At 42.2% G+C, this 10,969-nt stretch overlaps 1 protein-coding gene across 1 annotated transcript in view; it reads left to right on the top strand.

Annotated features, from left to right (window-relative positions):
- Positions 1-9,726: 9,726 nt before the first annotated feature.
- The window catches only part of LOC311120698 (multidrug and toxin extrusion protein 1-like), a 70,802-nt gene continuing 69,559 nt past the window's right edge, over positions 9,727-10,969 (top strand). Inside the window, exons 1-2 of the mRNA XM_084195271.1 lie at positions 9,727-9,952; positions 10,276-10,377. Coding sequence (XP_084051397.1) covers positions 9,755-9,952; positions 10,276-10,377 — 300 coding nt within the window. The 5' untranslated portion in view covers positions 9,727-9,754. The remainder of the gene's footprint in view (positions 9,953-10,275; positions 10,378-10,969) is intronic.

Here is a 10,969-nt window from a genome sequence, read left to right as displayed (position 1 = left end):
TGCCAAAGGGGGCGGAGTTGCAATCTACTGTAGAGATAGCTTGCAGAGCTCTATCATACTATCCAGGTCTGTGCCCAAACAGTTTGAGCTTCTACTTCTAAAAATCCACCTTTCCAGAAATAAGTATCTCACTGTTGCCGCTTGCTACAGACCCCCCTCACCCCCAGATGTGCCCTGAACACCATATGTGAATTGATTGCCCCCCATCTATCCTCAGAGTTCGTATTGCTTGGTGACCTAAACTGGGATATGCTTAACACCCCGGCCGTCCTACAATCTAAACTAGATGCCCTCAATCTCACACAAATTATCAAGGAACCTACCAGGTACAACCCTAAATCTGTTAACATGGGCACCCTCATAGATATCATCCTGACTAATTTACCCTCTAAATACACCTCCGCTGTCTTCAACCAGGATCTCAGTGATCACTGCCTCATTGCCTGCGTCCGTAACGGGTCCGCGGTCAAACGACCACCCCTCATCACTGTCAAACGCTCCCTAAAACACTTCAGCGAGCAGGCCTTTCTAATTGACCTGGCCCGGGTATCCTGGATGGATATTGACCTCATTCCGTCAGTAGAGGATGCCTGGTTGTTCTTTTAAAGTGCTTTCCTCTCCATCTTAAATAAGCATGCCCCGAACTAAGAACAGATATAGCCCCTGGTTCACCCCAGACTTGACTGCCCTTGACCAGCACAAAAACATCATGTGGCGTACTGCATTAGCTTCGAACAGCCCCCGCGATATGCAACTTTTCAGGGAAGTCAGGAACCAATATACACAAGCAGTTAGGAAAGCTAAGGCTAACTTTTTCAAACAGAAATGTGCATCCTGTAGCACTAACTCCAAAATGTTTTGGGACACTGTAAAGTCCATGGAGAATAAGAGCATCTCTTCCCAGCTGCCCACTGCACTGAGGCTAGGAAACACTGTCACTACCGATAAATCTACGATAATTGAAAATTTCAACAATCATTTTGCTACGGCTGGCCATGCTTTCCACCTGGCTACCCCTACCCCGGCCACCAGCTCTGCACCCTACGCTGCAACTTGAACATGCCATACGTTTTGTCACCAAAGCCCCATATACTACCCACCATTGTGACCTGGCCCTCACTACATATTCGTCGCCAAACCCACTGGCTCCAGGTTATCTATAAATCCCTTCTAGGCAAATCTCCGCCTTATCTTAGCACATTGGTCACCATAGCAACACCCACCCGTAGTCTGCGTTCCAGCAGGTATATCTCACTGGTCATCCCCAAAGCCAACCCCTCCTTTGGCCGCCATTCCTTCCAGTTCTCTGCTGCCAATGACTGGAACGAACTGCAAATATCTCTGAAGCTGGAGACACTTATCTCCCTCACTAACTTTAAGCATCAGTTGTCAGAGCACCTTACCGATCACTGCACCTGTACACAGCCCATCTGTAATTAGCCCACCCAACTACCTCATCCCCATATTGTTATTTTTTTTACATTACATTTACGTCATTTAGCAGACGCTCTTATCCAGAGCGACTTACAAATAGGTGCATTCACCTTATAGCCAGTGGGATAACCACTTTACAATGTTTTTATTTTTTTCTTTTCAATTTATTCTTTTTATTTTACTAAATGTTTTACCAATTTATTATATTTTTTTATTTTTTTATTTGGGGGGGTGGGGGGTGGGGGGGGGGGGGGTAGAAGGATTACATTATCCTATCCCAGGTATTCCTTAAAGAGAAATATGCCTGGTTGTTATTTATTTTGCTAATTTGCACCCCAGTCTCTTCTACACATCTATCACTCCAGTGTTAATACTAAATTGTAATTATTTTGCACTATGGCCTATTTATTGCCCTACCTCCATAACTTACTACATTTGCACACACTGTATATATATTTTCTATTGTGTTATTGACTGTACGTTTTGTTTATTCCATATGTAACTCTGTGTTGTTGTTTTTATCGCACTGCTTTGCTTTATCTTGGCCAGGTTGCAGTTGTAAATGAGAACTTGTTCTCAACTGGCTTACCTGGTTAAATAAAGGTTAAATAAAATGAAATAAAATCAAGCCCATTGGTAAAAAACACTGGTTTGCAGTAATTAACATGTACCAACAGATGACACCAACGTGCCATCTTACACCCATAACAGTAGTCAGCTTGTTGCAGGAGGCCAGTGGGCAGAGCTGGGAGGATCGTCAGCTGATGTGGTGCCCCTGGGCAGGCTCGGCCTGTAGGCTATAAAGGGTGGCCACATCAGCCAACACTCTCTCTCTTCCCTGACTGGCTGGCAGGCTGTCTCTCTCTCTCTCTCTCTCTCTCTCTGTCTCTCTCTGTCTCTCTCTCTGTCTCTCTCTCTGTCTCTCTCTCTCTCTCTCTCTCTCTCTCTCTCTCTCTCTCTCTCTCTGTCTCTCTGTCTCTCTGTCTCTCTCTCTCTCTGTGTCTCTCTCTGTCTCTGTGTCTCTGTGTCTCTCTGTCTCTGTCTCTGTGTCTCTCTGTCTCTGTGTCTCGGTCTCTGTCTCTGTGTCTCTGTCTCTGTGTCTCTGTCTCTGTCTCTCTCTGTCTCGGTCTCTGTGTCTCTGTGTCTCTGTGTCTCGGTCTCTGTCTCTGTGTCTCTGTGTCTCTGTGTCTTTGTCTCTGTGTCTCTGTCTCTGTCTCTGTGTCTCTGTCTCTGTGTCTCTGTCTCTTTGTCTCTGTCTCTTTGTCTCTGTCTCTGTGTCTCTGTCTCTGTGTCTCTGTGTCTGTCTCTGTTCAATAATTTACATTTAAGTCATATTGTTATGAGCCAGGTGTTAACAATAATCTTAGATTAGGTTTACCCAATGAATGTAAACATGTTTTTTCAGCCAGGTAGTACTGGGATATGGAGTTGGCTGCTATAGAACCACTGAGACAGTCAGACGACAGGTGTCATTACCCTGACAGCCTGAACCATGACCCTATAGAGGACGAGAGAGTGTGTGTATTGTGATAATAAAGTAGGTAACTCACGCCAAGGTCAACCAGAGACTGTGTTGGGGCGGCGCACAATTGGCCCAGCGTCGTCCAGGATAGGGGAGGGAATGGCCAGCAGGGATGTAGCTCAGTTGGTAGAGCATGGCGTTTGCAACGCCAGGGTTGTGGGTTCGATTCCCACGGGGGGCCAGTATGAAAAAAAAAAAAAAAAAAAATGTATGCACTCACTCTAACTGTAAGTCGCTCTGGATAAGAGCGTCTGCTAAATGACTAAAATGTAAAAATGTAAATGTAAATGTTCAGACTAGCCTCCTGTTATCACCTGGGGCTAGTTACCCTGTAGGTAACATACAACATAAGATTATAACATTATCTCAACATGAATTCTCACAGAATTATGTTTGAAACGTTTTTGTAAATGTTCAAATGTAAAGCTGCTTTTTAAATGTTTATATGGACTTGCTCCACAACCCATGAAGGAAAGATTCACCCTTTATGAATGTTATATTGTTTTGGGGCATCTCAGAGTGATGATCTATCCATTCCAGGGGTAATTTCATGTTTTCATGTGAAACGTGCTCTAGCCGTTCACGAAAGGCCGAAATACAGCCGGTATGACGTAGCATTGTGATGAAGCTAGCTGGCTCTGACAACTTGGACGTAGCATTGTGATGAAGCTAGCTGGCTCTGACAACTTGGACGTAGCATTGTGATGACACTAGCTGGCTCTGACAACTTGGATGTAGCATTGTGATGAAGCTAGCTGGCTCTGACAACTTAGACGTAGCATTGTGATGAAGCTAGCTGGCTCTGACAACTTGGACGTAGCATTGTGATGAAGCTAGCTGGCTCTGACAACTTGGACGTAGCATTGTGATGAAGCTAGCTGGCTCTGACAAACTTGGACGTAGCATTGTGATGAAGCTAGCTGGCTCTGACAACTTGGACGTAGCATTGTGATGAAGCTAGCTGGCTCTGACAACTTGGACGTAGCATTGTGATGAAGCTAGCTGGCTCTGACAACTTGGACCTAGCATTGTGATGAAGCTAGCTGGCTCTGACAACTTGGACGTAGCATTGTGATGAAGCTAGCTGGCTCTGACAACTTGGACGTGAATATACTGAGAATAATAGGAGTGTCAATATCGTCTGCTATTTTTAATCAACCTTATAATAGGTAATGATTTATATATTTCCGAAAGAAGGACTGATATACAGTATTTGTTCATCAACATCTTCATGTTTTCGTTAATAAAATAATTATAAAAAATACTTTCAAAATGCAGATGTTTATTTCAGCGCCACGACCACGGGTACAACCTCGCTCAGATGATCCATGTATTTGTTGTTATTGTTTGTTGTTAGTTTTCTCAAGCCAAAACATCTTGATGGCCTTCACCAGTTCATCTTTGCTTGTAAGCTTGGCAGAGTTATGGATGAATGTTTTCAGTTGATGCCAAACAAGTTCTATCAGGTTTAAATCAGGAGACCAACATGTAGAGATGAACGTATATTTTTCTATATACTGTAGACCTACAGTAGGCGTGGTGAGTCTCACTAGTGTTGAGTAATGTGCTGTGAAAAGTGTTGTAGGTCTTGACCCAGTTTATGACGTCAACGCAAATCTAGACGGCAGTGTCTTTTGGGTCATTGTCTGCATAAAATAAAAAAGACTAACAGCCAACATTAGGTTAAAAAATATAATATTTATGTAAATAGACCTTGAACATTGCTATAATTCTACCGTGAAAGAATAGATGTGGTCCCAGAAACACCTCTCTGACATAGGGTCCAGCACATCTCTTGATGATTTCTTCCTCAAAGAACTCTCCAGCCATGATACCTGAATTGGCCCAGCGTCCTCCGGGTTTGGCTGGTGTAGGCCGTCATTGTAAATAAGAATTTGTTCTTAACTGACTTGCCTAGTTAAATAAAGGTTAAATAAATAAATTTAAAAATTTAAAAAATAAGGAGGCAACAGTGAATAATTGTGGTGTAGGCTACAATATTTTATGTAACCTTTTGATATGTAAATAGCTAAACTTACCATCAAAAATAAAATATGGGCTTGGTCCCTGGCGAAAAATTGCTTCCCCCCACATGGAGTTTGAGGGGACTTGGGACCCGGCTTGATCTTCTTCCTTTTTTCTGTAGCAATTTTGAGCAAATTGTTGATTTGTCTGTGAAGTATATGTTATTGAATGTCTCGCCAGCTTCGATCCATGCCTGGGCTTGCAACACGCAAAGTTCTTTGTTTGTCAGACAAATTATCATGGTCCACATACTCCAACACAGTCGTGAAGAAGGCACGACAGCGCCTCTTCCCTTTCAGGAGGCTGAGAAGATTTGGCATGGGTCATCAGATCCTCAAAAAATTCTACAGCTGTACCATTGAGAGCATCTTGACTGGTTGCATCACCGCTTGGTATGGTAACTGCTTGGCATCCGACCGTAAGGAGCTACAGAGGGTAGTGCGTACGGCCCAGTACATCCCTGGGGCCAAGCTTCCTGCCATCCAGGACCTCTATACCAGGCGGTGTCAGAGGAAGGCCCTCAAAATGGTCAAAGACTCCAGCCACCCAAGTCATAGACTGTTCTCTCTGCTACCGTACGGCAAGTGGTACCGATGCACCAATTCTGGAACCAACAGGACCCTGAACAGCTTCTACCCCCAAGCCACAAGACTGCTAAACAGTTAGTTAAATAATTCACCAATAGCTACCCGGAATATCTGCATTGACCCTTTTTTGCACTAACACTTTTGACTCATCACATAAGCTGCTGCTACTGTTTATTATCTATCCTGTTGCCTAGTCACTTTATCCATACCTATATGTACATACTGTATCTACCTCAATTGCCTCGTACCCCTGCACATGGACTCAGTACTGGTACCCTGTGTATATAGCCAAGTTAATACCTCGTACCCCTGCACATGGACTCAGTACTGGTACAGCCAAGTTATCGTTACTCATTGTGTATTTATTATTTTTCTATTATTACTCTAAGTTTTCTCTCTGCGTTGGAAAGGCCCTTAAGGAAATTATTTGATTTCATTTGATTTGCCAGGGTGGGCTATGCAAACGACTTTGACTGTGTCCCAATCCAAAGGCAGCTACTTGCTGCCTAGCTGGCAGCATCATGTGATAATGCATTCCACAGAGCGCAACGTTTGTTTGTTTACATTGTAGCAGCATGAGCTACTTGTGCAATTCAGTGAACAAATATCCCAAAAAGGAAATATCTTACACAAATAACAAGTAAACATTTAGCAGACACTCTTATCCAGAGCGACTTACAGGAGCAATTAGGGTTAAGCGCCTTGCTCAAGGGCACAGAGAGATTTTCACCTAATCAGCTCGGGGATTCAAACCAGCAACCTTTCGGTTACTAGTCCAATGCTCCTAACCTCTAGGCTACCTGCCGCCCCAAGTAATACATTTGATCTCCTCAGTATCTGAATGAAGTTGACACCTACCAGAATAATTATCCTACGGTATAGGGTCCTCCTCTCACATACAGTATTGCTTGGTCATCATTGTGGACATGACAGGTAAGCTTGCATGCATGATATCATACAGGCTACAATTTTTTTAAATGGCTAAATAAGCTATTTTACTGACTGTTTAAGAATGATTAATAGCCAGAATAGTGGTGTTTCAAGTAATATTGGGCTGCTAATGTTTTTCTGCTTCTAATGAGTAGGCTTGCATTGTGATTAATTCATACAACTATTACACCCCTGCATATTATTAATTGACAATGATGTTCAAGATAACAGTTTTATATTCATTGACAACTAATATTGAAAGGTAATATGATGCAATCTACCTAGATTAGAAGATCTAAAATACTTCATCCTAATGTAAGATAAATGCATTGGATAGAAAACAAACACTGGCATGTGATAAAGGATAACATGTCCAATATAATTATATAAATGTAGGTACCCCGTTCACTAAAATGGTTCGCTCCTACAGACAGTGAGTCACGTGGCCATGGCTTGCTATATAAAGCAGGCAGACAGGCATCGAGGCATTCAGTTACTGTTCGAACGTTAGAATGGGTAAAACTAGTGACCTAAGCAACTTTAAGCGTGGTATGATCGTCGGTGACAGGTGCGCCGGTTCCATTATCTCAGAAACAGCCGGGCTCCTGGGCTTTTCACACACGATAGTGTCTAGGGTTTAGAATCGAGCAAGATAACAGGCGAGCCACAAATAATGGCAAATAATGGCGCAGTACAACAGTGTTGTGCAGAACGGAATCTCGGAAACACACAACTCGTCGGTCCTTGTCACGGATGGGCTATTGCAGCAGACAACCACATAGGGTAGCTTATACACATTATGAAATTGCTTATTCCAGTTACTAATAAGCATGCACCCATTAAGAAAATCACTGTAAAAATTGTTAAATCCCCTTGGATTGATGAGGAATTGAAATATTTGTATGGTTGAGAGGGATGAGGCAAAAGGAATGGCAAATAAGTCTGGCTGCATAACCGATTGGCAAATTTACTTAAAATTGAGAAATCATGTGACTAAACTGAATAAAAAGAAGAAGATACTACACTATGAAACAAAGATAAATGACATAAAGAATGATAGTAAAAAGCTTTGAGCACCTTAAATGATATTTTGGGCAAGAAGGCAAACTCAGCTCCATCATTCATTGAATCAGATTGCTCATTCATCACAAAACCAACTGATATTGCCAATTACTTAAATTATTTTTTCATTGGCAAGATTAGCAAATTTAGACATGACATGCCAGCAACAAACGCTGACACTACACATCCAAGTATAACTGATCAAATTATGAAAGACAAGCATTGTAATTTTGAATTCCGTAAAGTGAGTGTGGAAGAGGTGAAATAATTATTGTGGTCTATCAATGACAAGCCACCGGGATCTGACAACTTGGATGGAAAATTACTGAGGATAATAGCAGACTATATTGCCACTCCTATTTGCCACGTCTTCAATCTAGGTCTACTAGAAAGTGTGTGCCCTCAGGCCTGGACGGAAGCAAAAGTCATTCCACTACCCAATAATTGTAAAACCCCCTTTACTAGCTCAAATAGTCAACCTATCAGCCTGTTACCAACCCTTAGTAAACTTTTGGAAGAAAATGGTGGTGACCAGATACAATGCTATTTTACTGTAAACAAATTGACAACAGACTTTCAGCACGCTTATAGGGAAGGACATTCAACAAGCACGGCCCTTACACAAATGACTGATGATTGGCTGAGAGAAATTGATGATAAAAGGATTGAGGGAGCTGTTTTGTTAGACTTCAGTGCGGCTTTTGACATTATCGATCATGCTGGAAAAACATATGTGTTATGACTTTACACCCCCTGCTATATTGTGGAGAAAGAGTTACCTGTCTAACAGAACTCAGAGGGTGTTCTTTAATAGCAGCCTCTCCAACAAAATCCAGGTAGAATCAGGAATTCCCCAGGGCAGCTGTCTAGGCACCTTACCTTTTTCAATCTTTACTAAAGACATGCCACTCACTGGCCTGAGTAAAGCCAGTGTGTCTATGTATGCGGATGACTCAACTCTATACACGTCAGCTACTACAGCGATTGAAATCACTGCAACACTTAACAAAGAGCTGCATTTAGTTTCAGAATGGGTGGCAAGGTATTAGTTAGTCATAAATATTTATAAAACTAAAAGCATTGTATTTGTGACCAATCATTCACTAAACCCTAATCCTCAACTAAATCTTGTAATAAATAATGTGGAAATTGAGCAAGTTGAGGAGACTAAATTGCTTGGAGTAACCCTGGATTGTAAAATGTCATAGTCAAAACATGTTGATATAACAGTAGCTAAGATGGGGAGAAGTCTGTCCATAATAAAGCGCTGCTCTGCCTTCTTAACAGCACTATCAACAAGGCAGGTCCTACAGGCTCTAGTTTTGTCGCACCTGGACGCCTGTTCAGGCGTTTGGTCAGGTGCCACAAAGAGGGACCTCGGAAAAGTACAATTGGCTCAGAACAGGGCAGCTCATCTGGCCTTTAAATGTACACAGAGAGCTAACATTAATAATATGCATGTCAATCTCTCCTGGCTCAAAGTGGAGGAGAGATTGACTTCATTGCTACTTGTTTTTGTAAGAAGTGTTGACAAGCTGAATGCACCAAGGTATCTGTTTAAACTACTAGTAACTCATGCCAGCAGTACAATTAGATTTAAAAAACAGATAAAAATACACCTTATGGAACAGCAGGGACTGTGAAGCAACACACACACACAGGCACAGACACACATGATAAGACACACACTCTACACACATGTACACATAGATATGTGGTAGTAGAGTGGTGGCCTGAGGGAACACACTTAATGTGTTATGAAAAGTGTTATGAAATGTAATGTAATTTAAAAGTGTATATAACTGCCTCAATGTTGCTGAACCCCAGGCAGCAGCTAATGGAGATCCTTAATAAATACAAAAATACTAGTCACTATTATCCTAACGCCATCTTGACATCTCAAGATTCCTGATTCTTAAACATGATATTCCTAGTGTAGGTTTTGGCAGGTCATCGAGGAGGGCTGTAGGCTACTTACGCAATATCCACGTGATGGGGTTGGCGGTGACGAGTATTCGCCCCAAACTCCAACACATGCGCCGGGGTCGACCCCCTGCTGAAGCCTACTGAGCGCTCTACATTTTTCGTTTTGTTACACCGCACTGATACACGCCGAAGGACGTCCGGTATCGACAACAGTTCCTGAAGTTTGACCCCCGCGTATATCTCCTTGGCGCGCTCTCTCTTCCACAGAATGGAACATCCCAAATCAAAGCCTGTCGCGGTTAACGTAGTGAACGGAAAAGAAGCTAAAAGTGATGAAGCTTCGGTTACCGACTCCACGGTAGAGTCGCCCGCGTTCTGCGGCGGCTGTCTGACGCGGATCAGGGGTTGGATCCCCGTGGATTATAAAGAAGAGATTGGCCAAATTCTGAAACTAGCGGGACCGGTGGTGAGTCTGCAGGCTAAGAACGTTGTCTCTAATAATTACCGGGTGTTGCTGAACTGTCATTTCTTTAGTTCATACCAAAGTAACTGTTGCAGTGATTGTTCCGTTGTTATTGGAAGATGGTGATAATAATCATTTTTTCTGCGTTTAGTTGGTCCAAATATTTTCTTATATATTTTTTTAAAAATATTTTTATATATATATATATATATATATATATATATATATATATATATATATATATATATATACGGGTGTTACTGAACTGCTATTCTTCTGCTCATATGAGGCAGAATGATGTTGATCATGTCCTCTTTTCTCTCCAGGTTATATCCCAGCTGATGTTCTTTCTGATCAGTTTTGTCAGCACGGTGTTCTGTGGTCACCTGGGGAAGACTGAGCTGGCTGCGGTGGCGCTGGCTATAGCGGTGATTATCGATCTATCTATCTATCTATCTATCTATCTATCTATCTATCTATCTATCTATCTATCTATCTATCTATCTATCTATCTATCTATCTATCTATCTATCTATCTATCTATCTATCTGTCTGTCTGTCTGTCTGTCTGTCTGTCTGTCTGTCTGTCTGTCTGTCTGTCTGTCTGTCTGTCTGTCTGTCTGTCTGTCTGTCTGTCTGTCTGTCTGTCTGTCTGTCTGTCTGTCTGTCTGTCTGTCTGTCTGTCTGTCTGTCTGTCTGTCTGTCTGTCTGTCTGTCTGTCTGTCTGTCTGTCTGTCTGTCTGTCTGTCTGTCTGTCTGTCTGTCTGTCTGTCTGTCTGTCTGTCTGTCTGTCTGTCTGTCTGTCTGTCTGTCTGTCTGTCTGTCTGTCTGTCTGTCTGTCTGTCTGTCTGTCTGTCTAATCAATTTTTTCTGATCTGGCTGGGTTGGCCGCTGTCTATAGCGATACAGAATACAGAATACATATATTTATCTAAGATACATCTGTTTATCTTTGACAGCTGTTGGTAATTATAATAGGTTCATAGCAGTTATTTCTCAGTCAAATAGAAAAGGATGTCT

Source organism: Coregonus lavaretus (assembly GCF_964263955.1).
Source record: "Coregonus lavaretus genome assembly, contig: HAP1_SCAFFOLD_1097, whole genome shotgun sequence".
NCBI lineage: Eukaryota > Metazoa > Chordata > Actinopteri > Salmoniformes > Salmonidae > Coregonus > Coregonus lavaretus.
Note: the sequence above shows the minus strand (reverse complement) of the source record. Positions and strands in the feature narration are given on the sequence as shown.